Source organism: Ranitomeya imitator, chromosome 4 (genome assembly GCF_032444005.1).
Source record: "Ranitomeya imitator isolate aRanImi1 chromosome 4, aRanImi1.pri, whole genome shotgun sequence".
Lineage (NCBI taxonomy): Eukaryota > Metazoa > Chordata > Amphibia > Anura > Dendrobatidae > Ranitomeya > Ranitomeya imitator.
The window spans coordinates 665,200,533-665,224,278 of NC_091285.1; the positions used below are offsets into that span (position 1 = coordinate 665,200,533).

Here is a 23,746-nt window from a genome sequence, read left to right on the forward strand (position 1 = left end):
GATATCCCCCTTGAGAACCGAAGGGCTCGGTACCGAGTACCCCACTGCCCTATGGGGGCGCTCCAAAAAGATAGTAGCACATAGCAGCTTTTGAGATGCCTCCGGTCTCTTCATCAGGCATAGAATAACACAAAATATGAAGAATATCATATTACTACACAACAAGGCACAGGAATAATGCCGTAATAAGACAAGTGACGTGAAGCAGAAATATCAATGTGGGAAGAGGAGAAACAGTAAATATTGGAGGAGTTCATAGATTAGAAGGGTGAAGGTTTTATTGTCCTCTGATTGAGGTCTCCTCCAGGGTTGTGATGTCCCCACAAAGTCTGAGGGGCACATTTCTTAATTAATGTAGAAAGAAAGAAATACATGAAACACATTCATTCCTGCACTAAATGTGTCAATGGTTGTCATAAATTTGTACTCCCTGATTCTTCTGTCTCTGGGATGTAAAGTTACCTTTCAGTACTAGCAATTTGATGTCCATGATGCTGTGATCAGGAAATCCGGGAAGACCAATTATTTCATGTGGGGGCACCTTACGGATAACGTTTTTGGAAGGGTAGAGGGTGTTCTTAAGCCCCTGGTAAAGGATACACCCATTTACATTCAAGACACAACTGACCTATTGAATAAACTACCAGCAACAGGTCGTCTACCAGAAGGAACCATCCTGGCCACCATGAATGTGGAATCTTTTACACTCATATCCCACACCAGGATGGATTAAATACCTACAAAGTCTTAATGGAAAACTGAAGCTGATACTGTGGTGAAGCTTATAAAATTAATCCTCATCTATAATTACTTTGCATTTTGATGACAACATATATTTACAGGAGATTGGTACAGGCATGGGAAGCAAAATGACCTCACAATATGCAAATCTTTTCGTGGCCAAGCTTGATGTACAATACCAAATTGTATTGTGGTACCGTGTTAGCCAGAAAAATCGATGTGAATACTTTTCTGCCCAATTATGACAGAAGTATTCTAGGAGTGATACCTTTATTGGCTAACCAGAAAATAATATGTTTGCTAGCTTTCAGAGCACAGTGGCTCCTTCTTCAGGCAAGATTACAAATAGATTGGCAATCCTGCCTGAAGAAGGAGCCACTGTGCTCTGAAAGCTTGCAAACATATTATTTTCTGGTTAGCCAATAAAGGTATCACTCCTAGAATACTTCTGTTATCAATAGGCAGAAAAGTATTCACATCCATGGCCAAGCTTGAAAGTGTCTTTTCATCCTCTTGTCCCATCAAGTCTCTGGGCTATTACCGTTACATTGACGATATTTTAATCATCTGGATGGAGTCTGAGCAACAGCTGAAGACGTTCCATGAACTACTTCACAGTTTCATTTCACCATCAACTTAATACTCTTTGAAATCAGCTTTTTGAACACCATCAACAGGATACAGAACAATACAATAGAGACATCCCTGAACCAGAATGCAATTGACCATCCAATAAATCTTAGATGAGACAGTTGTCATCCAAAACGCATAAAAACTCTATTGTCTACAGTCCGGCCATCAGTTTCAATCGGATGTGGTCCAACCCTACAGATAGAAACGAACACCTCGGTGCCTCCGAAAGACCTGTCTGAACCAGTATACAAGAGCCAATACAGAGCAGTGGATAAACAGGGAAGCCCAGACAAGAGAATAGGTGAAAGAATATATACCATATATATTTTTTATATATCATGTGGCAAACAATATTCCATAAAACATGTAATAAAAACAATGTGCACGTATGCAGGACCAAGATATAAAAAACATGAAAGAAATAAATATGTAAACAGTTATTTATTAATTGGAAATATGTATACTATAATACTATAACCCATGTATTGCATAAAAAAAAGGGTGTAAAAAAAAAGTGAAGGATTATGATAATAAAAATATAAATATGAGTGAAAAAATATGCTATTCACGTGAGAGCTGTATACACAACCTCACAGAGTGCAAATGTGAAAGACAACAAGTCATAAAAAATAGATCGCTGTGTTCTAATATAGAACTAATAGTGAAGGTAGTGCACCATATAAGTGATTGCAGTATACAAGGGGTACAGATGAAAATGGTATACCTTAAGGGGTTAACAGGTCCAGTACACACGCGCACCCCTTCACAAATCTCGCGAGACGTCGGCACTATCTTCAATGGAGCACGGTGACCCGCTCCACTGCGCAGGCGCCAGATTCCCAGCCCCGCAGTGTGAACACATCATAACATACTATGGGGCGGGATCTGGGGCCTCCGTTACACGAAGGCGCCAGTGATGTCACTATAAAGGGAGGAGGCGGCGCCCGGAGGAGGCGGTTGAGTCAGGGAGAGAAAACATACCTCCCTGACTCAGTAGGGGTATGGCGGGAAATTTATAAAAGCGATTATTTCACCGTTCCTAGGGATAATAAACATAAGAGCCACCTTCACAGAATGCAGCCTTAGTGCTGCTGAAGGTGACTCTTTTACTGTAATAGGCCTTGGGGGGTGACAGGTTCCCTCTAATTATATGTACCAAACGTCCAGCTGAGGGTCTGTATGTGGGGAGACAGGGCAAAAGCTCAGAACAAGGATGAATTCTCATCGCCACACAATAAAATAAAAAAAGAATGGATCTACCTGTGGCCAGACATTTTTGTATCACTGATAGCAGCATCATGGACGTGAAATTACTGGTATTGAAAGGTAACTTCAAGCCTCAGAGAGACAGAAGAGTCTGGGAGAACAAACTATTGATGCCCTCTGAAGATGATAGTGTATAGGTATGAGATGTATAGATAAGAAAAAAAACTAAGAAGAGAGATATGTAGGGGAAAAAAGAGGGAAAGAAAGAAAGAGAGAGAAAGAAAGAAAAAAAGAAAGAAAGAAAGAGAGAGAGAAAGAGAAAGAAAAATTGATGAAGAGAACAAAAAAGAAAGGAAAATAAATTAAAAAGAAAAAAGAGAGAGGAAAAAGGAATGAAAAGAAAGAAAGGAGAAAGAAGGGAAGGACAGAAAGATTAAAAAGAGAACGTGAAAAAAAGGGAAGAAAAAAAACAGAAAGACAGAAAAAAAAGAGAGAATACAAGAAAGAAGAAAGGGAAAAAAATAAAAAAGAGAATGCGAAAAACGGAAAGAAAAAAGGAAGAAAAAAAGACAGGAAAAAAAGAAAGAAAACAATAAAGAAGGGAAGGAAAGAAAACAAAAAAAAGAGAAAGAAAGAATGGAAGCAAGAAAGAAAACATGAACAAAGAAGGGAAGGAAAGAAAACAAATAAAAAGAAAGAAAGATAAAAAAGAAAGAAGAAGAAAGAAAAAAGAATGAGAAAGAAAAGAAAGACAAAAGAAAGAAGGGAAGAAAAAAATTGAGAGTGAGGAAGACAAAGGATTTTGATGCACAAGGAAAACTTGAGGGTATGGATGAAGTGGAAGAAGAAAATTGATAGGACCGTGGTGGAGAGGGACATGGTTCAGGTAGGAGGCGACACGAGATGGATGGAGGTGATTACAGGGAGGGGAGCTGGTGTGGAGACCTAGAAGACACAAGTGTGAACTCTCCTGGATACTTGGAGCTACAAATATAAAGCAGATTAAATATTTGGTCAAAAAATACACGTGTTGTCCGGAATTGGCGCACATTCACACTACACTGCGGAGCGGAGGACGAGACCTACCTTATATCCCAGGTAGGTGAGGAGCATTGTCTCCAGAAAGCTGATTAACGCAACGAGAACCTGGAGGAGAGAACACAGAACGAGAGGCTGTAAGATTACTCAACAATTCTGCCATATACAGTGGGGCAAAAAAGTATTTAGTCAGTCAGAAACAGTGCAAGTTCCACCACTTAAAAAGATGAGAGGCGTCTGTAATTTACATCATAGGTAGACCTCAACTATGGGAGACAAACTGAGAAAAAAAAATCCAGAAAATCACATTGTCTGTTTTTTTTTAACAATTTATTTGCATATTATGGTGGAAAATAAGTATTTGGTCAGAAACAAACAATCAAGATTTCTGGCTCTCACAGACCTGTAACTTCTTCTTTAAGAGTCTCCTCTTTCCTCCACTCATTACCTGTAGTAATGGCACCTGTTTAAACTTGTTATCAGTATAAAAAGACACCTGTGCACACCCTCAAACAGTCTGACTCCAAACTCCACTATGGTGAAGACCAAAGAGCTGTCAAAGGACACCAGAAACAAAATTGTAGCTCTGCACCAGGCTGGGAAGACTGAATCTGCAATAGCCAACCAGCTTGGAGTGAAGAAATCAACAGTGAGAGCAATAATTAGAAAATGGAAGACATACAAGACCACTGATAATCTCCCTCGATCTGTGGCTCCACGCAAAATCCCACCCCGTGGGGTCAGAATGATCACAAGAACGGTGAGCAAAAATCCCAGAACCACGCGGGGGGACCTAGTGAATGAACTGCAGAGAGCTGGGACCAATCTAACAAGGCCTACCATAAGTAACACACTATGCCACCATGGACTCAGATCCTGCAGTGCCAGACGTGTCCCACTGCTTAAGCCAGTACATGTCCGGGCCCATCTGAAGTTTGCTAGAGAGCATTTGGATGATCCAGAGGAGTTTTGGGAGAATGTCCTATGGTCTGATGAAACCAAACTGGAACTGTTTGGTAGAAACACAACTTGTCGTGTTTGGAGGAAAAAGAATACTGAGTTGCATCCATCAAACACCATACCTACTGTAAAGCATGGTGGTGGAAACATCATGCTTTGGGGCTGTTTCTCTGCAAAGGGGCCAGGACGACTGATCCGGGTACATGAAAGAATGAATGGGGCCATGTATCGTGAGATTTTGAGTGCAAACCTCCTTCCATCAGCAAGGGCATTGAAGATGAAATGTGGCTGGGTCTTTCAACATGACAATGATCCAAAGCACACCGCCAGGGCAACGAAGGAGTGGCTTCGTAAGAAGCATTTCAAGGTCCTGGAGTGGCCTAGCCAGTCTCCAGATCTCAACCCTATAGAAAACCTTTGGAGGGAGTTGAAAGTCCGTGTTGCCAAGCGAAAAGCCAAAAACATCACTGATCTAGAGGAGATCTGCATGGAGGAATGGGCCAACATACCAACAACAGTGTGTGGCAACCTTGTGAAGACTTACAGAAAACGTTTGACCTCTGTCATTGCCAACAAAGGATATATTACAAAGTATTGAGATTAAATTTTGTTTCTGACCAAATACTTATTTTCCACCATAATATGCAAATAAATTGTTAAAAAAACAGACAATGTGATTTTCTGGGGTTTTTTTTCTCAGTTTGTCTCCCATAGTTGAGGTCTACCTATGATGTAAATTACAGACGCCTCTCATCTTTTTAAGTGGTGGAACTTGCACTATTGCTGACTGACTAAATACTTTTTTGCCGCATTGTACAAAGGAAGGAGAAAAACAGAGACTAACACTGTCCCAAGAGCAAGGGCAGCTAATTAATACCAGAGTGCCATATAATACCGCCATAGAGTGCACACACACCGTGGGATGTTAAAGTTTGGGCACCCCTGGTCAAAATTACTGTTATTATGAACAGTTAAGCAAGTTGAAAATTAATTGATTTCTAAAAGGCCTAAAGTTAAAGATGACACATTCCCTTTGTATTTTAGGGGAAAAAAAGTATATATTGTCATATTTTTCATTTAAAAAAAATACAAAAGGAAAAATGGGCCGATGTAAAAGTTTGTGCACCCTGCATGGTTAGTATCTAGTACCACTCCCCTACTGCAAGTATCGCAGCTTGTAAACACTTCTTGTAGCCAGACAAGAGTCTCAGTTCTTGTTTGAGAGATTTTCATCCATTCTTCCTTGGAGAATTCTCCCAGTTCTGTGAGATTCCTGGGTCGTCTTGCATCCTCTGCTATTTTCAGGTCTAATCACAGATTTTCAATGATGTTCAGATCAGGGGACTGTGAGGGCCATTGTACAACCTTCAGCTTGCGCCTATTGAGGTCATCTATTGTGGATTGCGACATGTGTTTAGGATCGTTATCCATTTGTACAAGCCATCCTCTTCCTCTTTTCATCTTCAGCTTTTTTACAGATGGTGTTATTTTTGCATCAAGAATTTGTTGAAATTTCATTGAATCCATTCTTTCCTCTACTGGTAAAATGTCCCTTTGCCATTGGCAGCAACACAGCCTCAAAGCATGATTGATCCACTCATGATTAATGGTTGGCGAGATGTTCTTTTCCTGAAATTGAGGATTTTCAACAGCAGAAAAAAGGCAACAACATTTACCTGCCCAGAACTTGGAACAAATGCAATGCAGGGTGCAGCCAGCCCATAAAGCAAGATGTTAGCAACACAGGTGCAAAATACCAGATCAGCAGCCACTCTCCGCATACCCACTCCTGGAGGGGGTGACTGCACAGTATACAATTGCACAATAAAGGCCCACATAGGGCGTTGTTCACACAATGGTACTGCATAGTGTTTGGTTCACAGCCTATTAGTCACGCCCCTACTTTTCGATTAGGCGGGCTGGCCAGCACACTTTCAATGCATCCCAGTGCGAACACCCCTCATGCGAGACCAAAAGTGCTTGGGCATGGCTGCACCCCGAAAAATATAGTGCAAAAAAAAATACAAAAATAGTGAGGTATTGGTTGATATTTTGGCCAAAATACGCAAGCTCGTAACCCACGCCAAGGGTCCCCACGCTCACAAGTCCTACACTAAACTAAATAGCAAAGCCACTAGAGACTCAAGGTCTACAAAAATTCAATTTTCAATAGCAGAAAAAAAGGCAGTGCATTTGTTCCAAGATCTGGGCGGGTAAATTTTGCTGCCTTTTTTTCTGCTGTTGAAAATTGAATTTTTGTAGACCTTGAGTCTCTAGTGGCTTTGAAATCTAACATAATAACTAATACCTAAAATAAATTCTTTGGAAGAGTCATCAGAAGAAAAACTCTCCTGCATCCTCAATTTCAGTAAACTAAATAGCAAAGCCATTGGAGAATTCTTGTGCAAAAGATGAACTGGTATAGTAATTTAGAAATCTAACATGACTAATACCTAAAATAAATTCTTTATTAATAATTCTATAAAAACTTTTAGACAAATTGCCACAGACCTGCAGCCTGAAAAACAAAAAAAACGTACAAAAGCTCCTAGTACACCCTACTGCTCCCTCATGCACCCTTCCTACCAGCAGAGGTTGGCACCCTAGCTTGTACGCAATGTAGCGCCCCGCTCACCGACGGCTCACCCTGGATACAATCTGTTGAACCCTAGATAAGTGATAAATATGCAACCAATACACAACAACTAAACCAGTCAACAGAAAATTGTGCCGTACAGATATAGAGTATCTAAAGGAGGAGGAGGGTAGAGAGTGATCAAGTAAAGAAGGTGATGTCTTACCAATAATATCAGATACTATAGATCTTATTCAAATACGTGCCAAATGTAAACACATACTGATACAAATAACACAACTGACTAAAAAATAAATGATGGAATATCACAAGGGCAAGGGTGAAACAACACAGCAATAAAAAATTGAAGGCCTTTGCTAACTGGCCCTATATTCACCCTATTGCCACTGTCCCTGCCTGACAGCGGAGGTTGGCAACCTATAACCCAATGCAAATGGCGCCCCCGCTCTCGTCGGCTCACCCTCAGTTACCCTACACACTTACCCTCTCATCTCTCAAGATAAAGATAACCAGCCAAGGGAGAGTGAGGGAACCACGTGTGCAGGAAAAACTGGGACAGAGGGTGCACAGGACAGTAAATAAGCTCAAACTAGTGCGCTCAAGGGTAACAATAAGGGGTTCAGCATAGAACCAAAGCCAAGATAGGTGCACCATACGATAAACGGTTACGGTAGACGCAAGTTCCAGTCACTGGGTTAATTGCTTTTACTGGTACAGTGTCATACTGGTCCCAAATAGCAAGAACCTGCCCTTTAAATCATGCATTAGACCAGTACCATGGCCGACATGTTACTGGGAGCCAAATCAGAAAGTATCCCCATAAACAACAAATGGTTCAATATTGCAGCTCTCCCTTATTGCACAAAGCCCAGAAATACAGCGACACTAAAACAAACAAGCAATCTTATCTGGGGTCCAAGTGATGGACAAATGCCTCAACGCGTTTCCCTTCCAAGATGTCAGTTCATCAGGAGGCGATTGGATCAAACGATGCCGGAAGATACCGCATACGACAGTCAGGACATTCTGGTTGCAGGTGTATGGTATATCAGATTCGATTTCTAGATTACTTTACCAGTTCATCTTTTGCACAAGAATTCTCTAGTGGCTTTGCTATTTAGTTTACTGAAATTGAGGATGCAGGAGAGTTTTTCTTCTGATGACTCTTCCATGAAGCCCATATTTGTGCAGCTGTCTCTGAATAGTAGAACAATTTACCACAACTGCAGAGTCTGCTAAATCTTTGTGAAGGTCTTTTGCAGTACAGGGATTATCATTTGCCTCTCTAGCAATCCTACGATCAGCACGCAATAAAATTTTGCTTGGTCTTCTAGATCTTATCTTGGCCTCCACTGTTTCTGGTAACTGCCATTTATTAATTACATTTTGTACTAAGGAAAGGGCAAATTGAAACTGCTTTGCTATTTTCATATAGCTTTCTCCTGCTTTACAGGGACCACATAATAGTGCTATAAAGGGACCACATAATAGTGCTATACAGGGAACACATAATAGTGCTATTCAGGGACCAAATAATAGTGATATACAGAGACTACATAATAATGCCATACAGAGACCACATAATAATGCCACACAGGGACCACATAATAGTGCTATACAGGGACCACATAATAATGCCATACAGAGACCACATAATAATGCCACACAGGGACCACAAAATAGTGCTATACAGGGACCACATAATAGTGCTATACAGGGACCAAATAATAGTGATATACAGAGACTACATAATAGTGCTATACAGGGACCACATAATAGTGATATACAGGGACCACATAATAGTGATATACAGAGACCCCATAATAGTGCCACACAGGGACCACATAATAGTGATATACAGGGACCACATAATAGTGCTATACAGGGACCACATAATAGTGCTATACAGGGACCACATAATAGTGATATACAGGGACCACATAATAGTGATATACAGAGACCACATAATAGTGCCACACAGGGACCACATAATAGTGATATACAGAGACCACATTATAGTGCCACACAGGGACCACATAATAGTGCCACACAGGGACTGTTGTGAATTCCGTTCTTGGGCTCCCTCTTGTGGTTTCAAGTGGTATGGCTGCTCCTTGGATTTAGCTGTCTTCAGCTGCTTCCACTGATTGTCTTTTCTGCTCGGCTATTTATGCCTGGCTCTTTCTTCAGCCAGTGCCACTTGTAAATGGTTCCTGGTTGGATTCACATCTCTTTCGATTTCCCTGTTATCCTGACCAGTTCAGCAAAGCTAAGTCCTTGCTTGCTCTTTTCTGTCCACAGGTTGTGGACTTATCCGTTCTGTGCTTGCTATGTTTGTCCAGCTTGTCAGTATGATTTAATTCTGTTGCTGGAAGCTCTGTGAAGCAGATTTACCCTCCACACCTTTAGTCAGGTGTGGAGATTTTTGTAATCTCTGCGTGGATTTTTGTAGTGTTTTATACTGACCGCACATCCTGTCCTCTCTATCTAGCTAGACTGGCCTCCTGTGCTCATCCTGGTTTCATTCTGTGTATGTCTTTTTCCCTCTCCTCTCACAGTCATTATTTGTGGGGGGCTAATCTATCCTTTGGGGATTTTCTCTGAGGCAAGATAGCTTTCCTGTTTCTATCTTTAGGGGTAGTTAGCTCTTAGGCTGTGACGAGGTGCCTAGGGAGAGTTAGGAGCATCCCACGGCTACTTCTAGTGTTGTGTTAAGCTTAGGGACTGCAGTCAGTACTGGTACCACTTCCTTTAGAGCTCGTTCCATGTTGCTCCTTAACCACCAGATCATAACAAGGGACCACATAATAGTGCTATACAGAGACCACATAATAGTGCTATACAGGGATCACATAATAGTGCTATACAGGGACCACATAATAGTGCTATACAGGGACCACATAATAGTGCTATACAGGGACCACATAATAGTGCTATACAGGGACCACATATTAGTGATATACAGGGACCACATAATAGTGCTATACAGGGACCACATAATAATGCCATACAGGGACCACATAATAGTGCTACACAGGGACCACATAATAGTGATATACAGGGACCACATAATAGTGCTATACAGGGACCACATAATAGTGATATACAGGGACCACATAATAGTGCTATACAGGGACCACATAATAGTGATATACAGGGACCACATAATAGTGCTATACAGGGACCACATAATAGTGATATACAGGGACCACATAATAGTCATATAAAGGGACCACATAATAGTGCTATACAGGGACCACATAATAGTGCTATACAGGGACCACATAATAGTGCTATACAGGGACCACATAATAGTGATATAAAGGGACCACATAATAGTGATATACAGGGACCACATAATAGTGCTATACAGGGACCACATAATAGTGCTACACAGGGACCACATAATAGTGCTATACAGGGACCACATAATAGTGCTATACAGGGACCACATAATAGTGCTATACAGGGACCACATAATAGTGATATACAGGGACCACATAATAGTGATATACAGGGACCACATAATAGTGATATTCTGTGAAATTTACCTGAAGACCCCACAAAGGAACTGGTCTGTTTACCCAAATAATAGGAGTCCTGGAAAATAAATCATTATTGTATTAGTAACATTTCAATTGACGTTTTGAAGAAGATTTCAATTTTGCTATATGTAGATGTCAGGTCCTCCAGACAGAAATGTTATATCAAACACGGTACACTTTCTGGACTATTAGTGTCAGCTAGTAGATTAGTGTAAAAAGCTCAGCTTGTGTAAAGCCATAAGGTCATTCCAGTTATGTCCTCAGAAGGGAATGTGTAGTTAGAAAATTACATATGGTTTACGTCAAGTTTTGCATTTTGTTATTTTGATCATTTTTATTTTTAACAATCTATAATGTTAAATATAATACAGGAGGAGGAGGTGAGCTGTGATACCACCTATAGGGAATAGTGGATCCTGTGTTATCTACTGTATATAGAGGTGTTATCAGTCATTGTACAGGAGGAGGTGAGCTGTGACATCATCTATTGTGATGGTGGATCCTGTGTTATCTAAAGTAAATAGAGGAGTTATCAGTCATTGTACAGGAGGAGGAGGAGGTGAGCTGTGACATCACCTATTGTGAATGGTGGCTCCTGTGTTAGCTACTGCATATAGAGATGTTATCAGTCATTGTACAGGAGGAGGAGGTGAGCTGTGATATCACCTATTGTGAATGGTGGATCCTGTGTTATCTATTGTATATAGAGGTGTTATTAGTCATTGTACTGGAGGAGGAGGTGAGCTGTGACATCACCTATTGTGCATGGTGGATTCTGTGATATCTACTGTATATAGAGGTGTTATCAGTCATTGTACAGGAGGAGGAGGTGAGCTGTGACATCACCTATTGTGAATGGTGGATCCTGTGTTATTTACTGTATATAGAGGTGTTATCAGTCATTGTACAGGAGGATGAGGTGAGCTGTGATATCACCAATTGTGAATGGTGGATCCTGTGTTATCTACTGTATATAGAGGTGTTATCAGTCATTGTACACACCATGTCACCAAACAGCACAGTGAGTATCTGTAGTCCTATATACAGGCCACTCACTGATCCCAAGATTGTAGACCCCTGTGATGCTAATTAGTGGACACACCGTGATTTAACATGTCCCTTTTGTCACATTATTTTCAGGGGTTCCATCATTTCTGTCCAGGCCTATTTCAGGAGTTTCATTTTTTTTTTAAACTCTGTGGAAGCATGGTTGAAAAGCAATGTCTGACTTTCATTTGTTCATTTTGATAGATTTTTTTATGCATTATTACTTTTGTCAGATTCAAGTTCTTTCTGTGACCATTGTGGGTTTTTCTGTCATCAAAACGAGGGGTACCAACAATTTTGACCATTTGTGTATGTAGTGGAAATATGCGGTCTGGTCATGGTGTGGCGATACTTTTTTCTTGTATGTGGTATTATTCAGTCACTATGTAGAGGTAATATGTTGTCTTTCTCTGGTCATGGTGTGTCAGTATTTCTCTCTTGTATGTGGTGTTATTTGGTCACTATTTGGTGATATGTGGTCTGGTCATGGAGTGGTGGTATATCTCCCCTGTATTTAGTATTAATTGGTCACCACATGGTGGTAATATGTACTCCAGTCATGGTGTAGTAGTATTGGTCCCTTGTACTTAATATTATTTGTTCACTATGTGATGGTAATATGTGGTCCAGTCATGATGTGGCAGTATTTGTCCAATGTATGTGTTATTATTTGGTTACTATTTGGTGGTAAGGTGTACTCCGGGGGTATGGTGTGGTGGTTTTGTCCCTTGTATGTGGTACTATTTGGTCACTGTGTGGTGATAATACATGGTTAGGTCATGGTGTGGTGGTATTTCTTCCTTGTATGTGATATTATTGGTCTTTGTATAGTGGATTGTGTTGTGTATGGAGGTCACCTGTTCTCTCTGATACCAATAAGGGTAATACTCTTTATTTCCAGTAGATATTAAATCGTTGGACATTTAATCCCTCCTTGTCCTGTGACTATTACACAGTAGCAAAAATACAGGGGTTCTCCAGTGAAAATAAGTAATCACCTATCCTAAGGCCATGCTCACACATTCAGAATTTGGTCAGTATGTTACATCAGTATTTTTAAGCCTTCAAAACCTGGAGTCGGCAAAAAATGCAGAAGTAGTGCACGTGTTGCTATTATACTCTGATTACAAATACTGATGTAAAATACTGACCAAATACTGAACGTGTGAACATGAACTGAGGATACGTGATAAGTTATTGATTGGTGGTGGTCCGACGGCTGGAACCAGCACCGACTGGCAGAATGTGCAACTTTTATCCCTATTGGTATGGACGACATGGTCGACTCGACCACTGATTTATTCATTCCCCAAGTGGCTGCAAGCTGCACTTCTTTTTTTCGGGAAGCCCCAAAGAGGATGAATGGAGCTGCGGTCAGACATCCCACCAGCCGCTCCATTTTAAAATGGGGATAAAAGTTCTCCATTCTTCAAATCAGTACGATTCCCAATGGTCGGAGTCCACCAAACAATAAGTTACAACCTACCTAACCTGTGGATCGGTAACAACTTATTTTCTTCAAAGAAGATGGTCATGCCTCAAGTCTTACCAATCAAATTTATGTTGAGAGGAGTAGTTCTGCTTTGGACAGTCCAAGCTGTAATACAAAATATAGGATGATTAGCGGAGTAGTACCATAGACAAAGAGGAGGTGACTCTAGAAATAAGGGTGTTGAGGCTGCAGCACACAGGAACAGCGGGAAGCCAGGGTTTGACAGATCCCTGGTACATGGGGTGAGAGATTTTGATCGAGAGAGGGAGGCTGACTATAAAGAGAGCCCAAAAATAGTGCGGAAAGACGGTGACTATAAAATAATGAGCCCAAAAATACAGGTGTCAGTTACCATCCATGAAATCCCTTAAAGGGGTAGTTATTATGGTGGCTAATAAAATATGAAATCTATAAGAAAGCTGTATATTTCGTCAGAAGATAATGATTCACATTATAACAACGATGTGCTGCCCCTTTATTAAAGCCTCCTAGGAGGTGTACAGGACTTGTGTGAATCTCCGGCTGGAGAGTCTGAGAGAGCTGAGTCCTCAGGGTCAGGTTGCTGCAGTAAAGCTGGCTATACACAACAGATATCGGGTTGCTCTATAATAATAACTGACCAACATTACAGTATAAATACCTGTAGCTTTGGAGCCTCATACACAGGGTCCTCTCTCCTGAGATATTGTAATTCCCCTTTAAGGGATGAAAGTCCAGAGCATCGATCAGAGATCCTGATATACTCACCAATTTGCTTTGCCTTCTCTTGGATCATCCAGTAATACTCGTATGATGTACAGAAGGCAACTCAGCAGCTTGAGAGAGAAGTTAAACAATCTGACCCTTAAACCTGGAAAACACAAAGGCAATGAAGAAGGTGAAACTTGTAGAAGAGCTCCCAATAATGGTGCCAATATCACATAGCTCCTCCTTCATTTCTATGTAACCAGATGGAAGGAGTAGACTCGCCGTCACATAGCTCCTCCCTCCTGTCTATATCACTATTCATGTCACATAGCTCCTCCCTCCTGTCTATATCACTATTCATGTCACATAGCTCCTCCCTCCTGTCTATATCACTATTCATGTCACATAGCGCCTCCCTCCTGTCTATATCACTATTCATGTCACATAGCTCCTCCCTCCTGTCTGTATCACTCTCCCTGTCATATAGCTCCTCCCTCCTGTCTGTATTACTATCCATGTCACATAGCTCCTCCCTCCTGTCTGTATTACACTTTATGTCACATAGCTCCTCCCTCTGTCTGTATTACTCTTCATCTCACATAGCTCCTCCCTCCTGTCTGTATTACTCTGTGTCACACAGCTCCTCCCTCCTGTCTGTGTTACTCTCCGTGTCACATAGCTCCTCCCTGCTGTATGTATTACTCTTCATGTCAAATAGCTCCTCCCTCCTGTTTGTATTACTCTTCATGTCATATAGCTCCTCCCTCCTGTCTATATTACTCTTCATGTCATATAGCTCCTCCCTCCTGTCTATATCACTATTCTTGTCACATAGCTCATCCCTTATGTCTGTATCACTCTTCCTGTCACATAGCTCCTCCCTCCTGTCTGTATTACTCTTCATCTCACATAGCTCCTCCCTCTGTCTGTATTACTATCCATGTCACATAGCTCCTCCCTCCTGTCTGTATCACTATCCATGTCGCATAGCTCCTCCCTCCTGTCTGTATCACTACCCATGTCACATAGCTCCTCCCTTCTGTCTGTATCACTATCCATGTCGCATAGCTCCTCCCTCCTGTCTGTATCACTACCCATGTCACATAGCTCCTCCCTTCTGTCTGTATCACTATCCATGTCGCATAGCTCCTCCCTCCTGTCTGTATCACTATCCATGTCACATAGCTCCTCCCTCCTGTCTGTATCACTATCCATGTCGCATAGCTCCTCCCTCCTGTCTGTATCACTACCCATGTCACATAGCTCCTCCCTTCTGTCTGTATCACTATCCATGTCGCATAGCTCCTCCCTCCTGTCTGTATCACTATCCATGTCACATAGCTCCTCCCTCCTGTCTGTATCACTATCCATGTCGCATAGCTCCTCCCTCCTGTCTGTATCACTACCCATGTCACATAGCTCCTCCCTTCTGTCTGTATCACTATCCATGTCACATAGCTCCTCCCTCCTGTCTGTATCAATACCCATGTCACATAGCTCCTCCCTTCTGTCTGTATCACTATCCATGTCGCATAGCTCCTCCCTCCTGTCTGTATCACTACCCATGTCACATAGCTCCTCCCTTCTGTCTGTATCACTATCCATGTCGCATAGCTCCTCCCTCCTGTCTGTATCACTACCCATGTCACATAGCTCCTCCCTCCTGTCTGTATCACTCTCAGTCATATAGCTCCTCCCTCCTGTCTGTATCACTATCCATGTCACATAGCTCCTCCCTCCTGTCTGTATCACTCTCAGTCATATAGCTCCTCCCTCCTGTCTGTATCACTATCCATGTCACATAGCTCCTCCCTCCTGTCTGTATCACTCTCAGTCATATAGCTCCTCCCTTCTGTCTGTATCACTATCCATGTCACATAGCTCCTCCCTCCTGTCTGTATTACTACCCATGTCACATAGCTCCTCCCTCCTGTCTGTATCACTATCCATGTCACATAGCTCCTCCCTCCTGTCTGTATCACTATCCATGTCACATAGCTCCTCCCTCCTGTCTGTATTACTACCCATGTCACATAGCTCCTCCCTCCTGTCTGTATCACTATCCATGTCTCATAGCTCCTCCTTCCTGTCTGTATCACTATGCATGTCACATAGCTCCTCCCTCCTGTCTCTCACTACCCATGTCGCATAGCTCCTCCCTCCTGTCTGTATCACTACCCATGTCACATAGCTCCTCCCTCCTGTCTGTATCACTCTCCGTGTCATATGGCTCCTCCCTCCTGTCTGTATCACTATCCATGTCACATAGCTCCTCCCTCCTGTCTGTATCACTATCCATGTCACATAGCTCCTCCCTCCTGTCTGTATCACTATCCATGTCACATAGCTCCTCCCTCCTGTCTGTATAACTCTCCCTGTCACATAGCTCCTCCCTCCTGTCTGTATCACTATCCGTGTCATATAGCTCCTCCTTCCTGTCTGTATCACTATCCATGTCACATAGCTCCTCCCTCCTGTCTGTATCACTATCCATGTCACATAGCTCCTCCCTCCTGTCTGTATCACTATCCATGTCACATAGCTCCTCCTTCCTGTCTGTATAACTCTCCCTGTCACATAGCTCCTCCTTCCTGTCTGTATAACTCTCCCTGTCACATAGCTCCTCCCTCCTGTCTGTATCACTATCCGTGTCATATAGCTCCTCCTTCCTGTCTATGTATTTTAAATACTTACTTGATCTCTGATTTTTAATGAAGAACAGTTTAAGTCGTTCCTTGAAGGAGTTTTCATTCACATAAAATTCTACTTGGACCCTATAACAAGAATAAAAAATGAAAAGAGATGTCATGCGTGTAATGTCAGTAAATGTTATCAGAAGATATTAGAACTCAAACATCATAAAAATGGGAAGCATAGTAAGAACTTCAAATGCAATCCGAAATATTTCATTTCACCCCATAGAGTAGCAAATGTTTATTAGAGAGGTCACATGACCCTCATGCCCTCGGAATCCATCAACTTTAAAGACCTAGATGGCTTCTACAAGTCACCTTCTCACCATTCCTGTAACTGACTGCTTCCTTGTAAAGTATAAGGGGCAATTAAAGCCCTACTTACATCTCTACAACCCCGACTCAAAAGTTGCAGCAATCTATGAAGTCACACGGTGCAGATATCATCCAGGGTTTCTCAGCAATGGACCCTGTTAAAGCAACAAATCTTAACTGTCTGCCCACAAACTTTGGTCATACCATATTAAAACATAAGGCATGATTCAGAAAATGTAACATATATGCAAACCAAAATATTAAATACACCTTTAACCAATCTTTTATAATTATAGTTCAGGTCCCTCTGTCAAGTTTTCTTTTTTACACTCCCACACTAAGGGAACAGATGGGGACTGAGTCATACAAAAGGAATAGGTTCCCCCAAATTAAATTTTGCCCTGGTGACTCATAGTAACATAGTAACATAGTAACATAGTTAGTAAGGCCGAAAAAAGACATTTGTCCATCCAGTTCAGCCTATATTCCATCATAATAAATCCCCAGATCTACGTCCTTCTACAGAACCTAATAATTGTATGATACAATATTGTTCTGCTCCAGGAAGACATCCAGGCCTCTCTTGAACCCCTCGACTGAGTTCGCCATCACCACCTCCTCAGGCAAGCAATTCCAGATTCTCACTGCCCTAACAGTAAAGAATCCTCTTCTATGTTGGTGGAAAAACCTTCTCTCCTCCAGACGCAAAGAATGCCCCCTTGTGCCCGTCACCTTCCTTGGTATAAACAGATCCTCAGCGAGATATTTGTATTGTCCCCTTATATACTTATACATGGTTATTAGATCGCCCCTCAGTCGTCTTTTTTCTAGACTAAATAATCCTAATTTCGCTAATCTATCTGGGTATTGTAGTTCTCCCATCCCCTTTATTAATTTTGTTGCCCTCCTTTGTACTCTCTCTAGTTCCATTATATCCTTCCTGAGCACCGGTGCCCAAAACTGGACACAGTACTCCATGTGCGGTCTAACTAGGGATTTGTACAGAGGCAGTATAATGCTCTCATCATGTGTATCCAGACCTCTTTTAATGCACCCCATGATCCTGTTTGCCTTGGCAGCTGCTGCCTGGCACTGGCTGCTCCAGGTAAGTTTATCATTAACTAGGATCCCCAAGTCCTTCTCCCTGTCAGATTTACCCAGTGGTTTCCCATTCAGTGTGTAATGGTGACATTGATTCCTTCTTCCCATGTGTATAACCTTACATTTATCATTGTTAAACCTCATCTGCCACCTTTCAGCCCAAGTTTCCAACTTATCCAGATCCATCTGTAGCAGAATACTATCTTCTCTTGTATTAACTGCTTTACATAGTTTTGTATCATCTGCAAATATCGATATTTTACTGTGTAAACCTTCTACCAGATCATTAATGAATATGTTGAAGAGAACAGGTCCCAATACTGACCCCTGCGGTACCCCACTGGTCACAGCGACCCAGTTAGAGACTATACCATTTATAACCACCCTCTGCTTTCTATCACTAAGCCAGTTACTAACCCATTTACACACATTTTCCCCCAGACCAAGCATTCTCATTTTGTGTACCAACCTCTTGTGCGGCACGGTATCAAACGCTTTGGAAAAATCGAGATATACCACGTCCAATGACTCACCGTGGTCCAGTCTATAGCTTACCTCTTCATAAAAACTGATTAGATTGGTTTGACAGGAGCGATTTCTCATAAACCCATGCTGATATGGAGTTAAACAGTTATTCTCATTGAGATAATCCAGAATAACATCCCTCAGAAACCCTTCAAATATTTTACCAACAATAGAGGTTAGACTTACTGGCCTATAATTTCCAGGTTCACTTTTAGAGCCCTTTTTGAATATTGGCACCACATTTGCTATGCGCCAGTCCTGCGGAACAGACCCTGTCGCTATAGAGTCACTAAAAATAAGAAATAATGGTTTATCTATTACATTACTTAGTTCTCTTAGTACTCGTGGGTGTATGCCATCCGGACCCGGAGATTTATCTATTTTAATCTTATTTAGCCGGTTTCGCACCTCTTCTTGGGTTAGATTGGTGACCCTTAATATAGGGTTTTCATTGTTTCTTGGGATTTCACCTAGCATTTCATTTTCCACCGTGAATACCGTGGAGAAGAAGGTGTTTAATATGTTAGCTTTTTCCTCGTCATCTACAACCATTCTTTCCTCACTATTTTTTAAGGGGCCTACATTTTCAGTTTTTATTCTTTTACTATTGATATAGTTGAAGAACAGTTTGGGATTAGTTTTACTCTCCTTAGCAATGTGCTTCTCTGTTTCCTTTTTGGCAGCTTTAATTAGTTTTTTAGCTAAAGTATTTTTCTCCCTATAGTTTTTTAGAGCTTCAATGGTGCCATCCTGCTTTAGTAGTGCAAATGCTTTCTTATTACTGTTAATTGCCTGTCTTACTTCTTTGTTTAGCCACATTGGGTTTTTCCTATTTCTAGTCCTTTTATTCCCACAAGGTATAAACCGCTTACACTGCCTATTTAGGATGTTCTTAAACATTTCCCATTTATTATCTGTATTCTCATTTCTGAGGATATTGTCCCAGTCTACCAGATTAAGGGCATCTCTAAGCTGTTCAAACTTTGCCTTCCTAAAGTTCAATGTTTTTGTGACTCCCTGACAAGTCCCCCTAGTGAAAGACAGGTGAAACTGCACAATATTGTGGTCGCTATTTCCTAAATGCCCAACCACCTGCAGATTTGTTATTCTGTCAGGTCTATTAGATAGTATTAGGTCTAAAAGTGCTGCTCCTCTGGTTGGATTCTGCACCAATTGTGAAAGATAATTTTTCTTGGTTATTAGCAGAAACCTGTTGCCTTTATGGGTTTCACAGGTTTCTGTTTCCCAGTTAATATCCGGGTAGTTAAAGTCCCCCATAACCAGGACCTCATTATGGGTTGCAGCTTCATCTATCTGCTTTAGAAGTAGACTTTCCATGCTTTCTGTTATATTTGGGGGTTTGTAACAGACCCCAATGAGAATTTTGTTACCATTTTTCCCTCCATGAATTTCAACCCATATGGACTCGACATCCTCATTCCCTTCGCTAATATCCTCCCTTAAAGTGGACTTTAGACAAGACTTTACATAGAGACAAACCCCTCCTCCTCTCCGATTTTTACGATCCTTTCTAAACAGACTGTAACCCTGTAAGTTAACTGCCCAGTCATAGCTTTCATCTAACCATGTCTCGGTTATTCCCACTATGTCAAAGTTACCTGTAGATATTTCTGCTTCTAGTTCTTCCATCTTGTTTGTCAGGCTTCTGGCGTTTGCGAGCATGCAGTTTAGAGGATTTTGTTTTGTTCCAATCTCCTCACTGTGGATTGTTTTAGAAATGTTCTTACCTCCCTTCTGAGTATGTTTTCCTGGGTCGTCTTTGTTCGAGTCTAATGTTTTTCTTCCCGTCCCCTCTTCTTCTAGTTTAACGCCCTCCTGATGAGTGTAGCGAGTCTTCTGGCGAATGTGTGTTTCCCAGGTTTGTTGAGGTGTAGTCCGTCTCTGGCGAGGAGTCCATCATACCAGTAATTCACACCGTGGTCCAGGAATCCAAATCCTTGTTGTCTGCACCATCGTCTTAGCCAGTTGTTTGCATCAAGGATCCTGTTCCATCTCCTGGTGCCATGCCCGTCTACTGGAAGGATAGAAGAAAAAACTACCTGTGCATCCAGTTCCTTTACCTTCTTCCCCAACTCTTCAAAGTCCTTGCAGATTGTCGGTAGGTCCTTCCTTGCCGTGTCATTGGTGCCAACATGTATCAGAAGAAATGGGTGGACGTCCTTGGAGCTGAAGAGCTTTGGTATCCTATCGGTCACATCCTTGATCATCGCACCTGGAAGGCAGCATACTTCTCTTGCAGTTATGTCTGGTCTGCAGATGGCTGCTTCAGTGCCTCTCAGTAGTGAGTCTCCCACCACCACCACTCTTCGTTGCTTCTTGGCTGTACTTTTTGCTGTCACTTGTTGCTGTGTGCCCTTTTCTTTTTTGCTTGCTGGTATTGCTTCATTCTTAGGTGTGCCATCTTCATCCTCTACAAAGATTTGATATCGGTTCTTCAGTTGTGTGGTTGGTGATTTCTCCATGGTCTTCTTGCTTCTTTTGGTCACATGCTTCCACTCATCTGCTTTTGGAGGTTCTCTGACACTTTTTGCACCTTCTGTGACCAGTAGAGATGCTTCTGTTCTGTCTAGAAAGTCTTCATTCTCTTTGATGAGTTTCAAAGTTGCTATTCTTTCTTCCAGACCCCGCACCTTTTCTTCTAAAAGGGCCACTAGTCTACACTTCTGACAGGTGAAATTGGATTCTTCTTCTGGTCGATCTGTGAACATGTAGCACATGCTGCAGCTCACCATGTAGGTTGTCACATCTGCCATGTTGCTCCTAGATCCTGCTGACTTGCTGTGTGTTTTCCTTCTTGTGTAATCTACTCAGCCAAGCTCTTTTGCAATAATGTCCTACAGGCAAAAATTCACGCGCCGTAAGGCGCGCGGTTTGGTGATGCTTTCGAAGCAGCTGGTCCCGGCTGTACCCAACGATCTTCTAGCTTAGGGAGACTTCGCTTCTCCCAGAAGGCACCTGGAATATGCAAATTAGCCTCCTGAAGCTTGAATCCCTGAAGCTTGACTCCTCCAATCTTAATCTGGCTCTACACACATCTCTTCAGATCATGATAATCATCATTACTGTCTTAACAAGGGGTGTTGGTAACACCCATTGCGGTCCCAGTTTTATTGTCTTTTCCACACTTTCATGATTAAAGTCTGAAAAAATATCTGAAGCTCCCAGAGCTTCAGCCTCTCATAGAGTTTTAGGTCCTTGCAATACAGATGTCTAAAGCTCACATGGCTTAATCTATCATGGGATGGACAAAAGTGAAAAGGAACTGTTACAATTGACAAAATCAGTACAGCTGGGAAAAATGATAACGTGTGTGGCTAAATGTGACTACTTGTACTTCATCCTCCATTTTCCCAATCTTTGTTCATGCTTTCCTCGTGCTCAATTTCTCCAGCTTCTCGCAACAGAAGTAATCTCCTCTGGCCTTTTAAGCCTTTTTATTCAGCAGCAGGCACTGATTGACGCCAGCTCAGTGGCATCATCTGTACATCCTTCATCTACTTTAAATTACCCTACTTCACAATAAATCTCGTTGAATCATTGCTGTATATTGTACTTGTATAATTCTCTGTCTTGCAATAATTCACTCTACCCTGTACTAATAGAAAAAAATACAAAATCCTCGAATTGAAGCGAATAGTGTTTTTTTTTTTTTTGGCTTTTAAACCCATTAGCAGTCAATAGTCTTAGATCTATTCCATGCCCAAGATGAAGTTAACCGTCGTCGATAGCCCTTTTTATTGTCACCTGAGTTGCTCCAGTTAACTAAGGCTACTTTCACACTAGCGTTTTTTGCAATACGTCGCAATGTGTCGTTTATGGGAAAAAACGCATCCTGCAAAGTTGTTTGCAGGATGCGTTTTTGCCCCATAGATTAACATTAGCGACGCATTGCGACGCATTAACACACGTCGCAACCGTCGTGCGACGGTTGCGCTGTGTTGTGGCGGACCGCCGGGAGCAAAAAACGTTACATGTAACATTTTTTGCTGCCAACGGACTGCTTTTTCCGACCGCGCATGCGCGGCCGGAACTCCACCCCCACCTCCCCGCATCTTACAATGGGGCAGCGGATGCGCAGGAAAAATGCATCCGCTGCCTCCGTTGTGCGGCGCATTCACTGCAAGCGTCGGAACCTCGGCTTGACGCACTGCGACGGGCCGAGTCCGATGCTAGTGATAAAGTAGCCTAAAATGATTTATTTGTTATGTAGACGGAGTGGTGATTGGGGTGGCACTGGCTATACCAGAAGCAGGGTCTACGACATCCCCTTGTTCTTCACCTTCTATGCCATTGCACGGTATTGGGTTTATCTTCCTGATATAGAACTATCCCGGAAAGGGGAAGAAATTTGGGCAATCAAGGAGACTAGCAGACAGCGGAGAATCAAATTTCTCACAGCTGCCAGGAAAATATGGATGTCGATACCAAGACCAATATTTTGTGAATCAGATAAGCCTTCTTTCAGCCTGGGGGTTAAGTTAGACCCGTATGTAAATCCATGAGCCAAATCAGGGTGTCTAAAATCCCCTCCACCACCCTTCGACTAATATTGCACCATTTAGTTATGGCCCTATCACCCACTCGGGAGAGATTTGTGCGATTGATACATTTCCATACAAAATACCGCAACTCATGTGGTTTCATTCTTCATGTAGCCTTACGGGATATGGCCTCTTGTACATAATCATTTATTTGTGTGACCACAAAACACAAGCTGTCCCCTCGACGGTCCTCAATGTTAATATAGTTCTTCAATTTGGAAGTCAGAGGCCCCAATTTGTCATTGATGTTTCTCCAGTTTTTTGGAGTAATTTGCTCCTTTTTAGCGCTTTATTCCCAAAAGGTTTTGCGTCACTTTTGAAATCTCTTTCAAATTTTTCTTCAACAACTTTGCTTATCCAGACGTTTTAAACCAGATTCTTGAAATGTGACTTTAACCAAATGATGCAATTTCTTTGCCATGTTATACTACGTTTGAAAGGATATCAAGCTTTTGGAGCTAAAAAGTCACAAAAACTGGTTTTAGGTGAGTACATTTTGTTTTTGCAGAAAAAAAAGTATGAACTGTGTGTGCTATTTTTGAAGAATTTGGCAAATACAATACAAAAAAGAAAAATGACTTACGGTAATTAAATCACAAAAGATG

General features: G+C 41.8%; 1 protein-coding gene across 4 annotated transcripts in view; it reads right to left on the reverse strand.

Annotated features, from left to right (window-relative positions):
* LOC138677188 (potassium channel subfamily T member 2-like) overlaps positions 1 to 23,746 on the reverse strand; it is a 389,156-nt gene that overhangs the window by 164,979 nt on the left and 200,431 nt on the right. For all 4 annotated transcript variants that reach the window (XM_069767117.1, XM_069767116.1, XM_069767118.1 and 1 more), the window contains exons 2-6: positions 16,640 to 16,719; positions 14,006 to 14,108; positions 13,316 to 13,363; positions 10,726 to 10,774; positions 3,667 to 3,726 (exon numbers count right to left, since the gene is read on the reverse strand). In XM_069767117.1, coding sequence (XP_069623218.1) covers positions 3,667 to 3,726; positions 10,726 to 10,774; positions 13,316 to 13,363; positions 14,006 to 14,108; positions 16,640 to 16,719 — 340 coding nt within the window. The remainder of the gene's footprint in view (positions 1 to 3,666; positions 3,727 to 10,725; positions 10,775 to 13,315; positions 13,364 to 14,005; positions 14,109 to 16,639; positions 16,720 to 23,746) is intronic.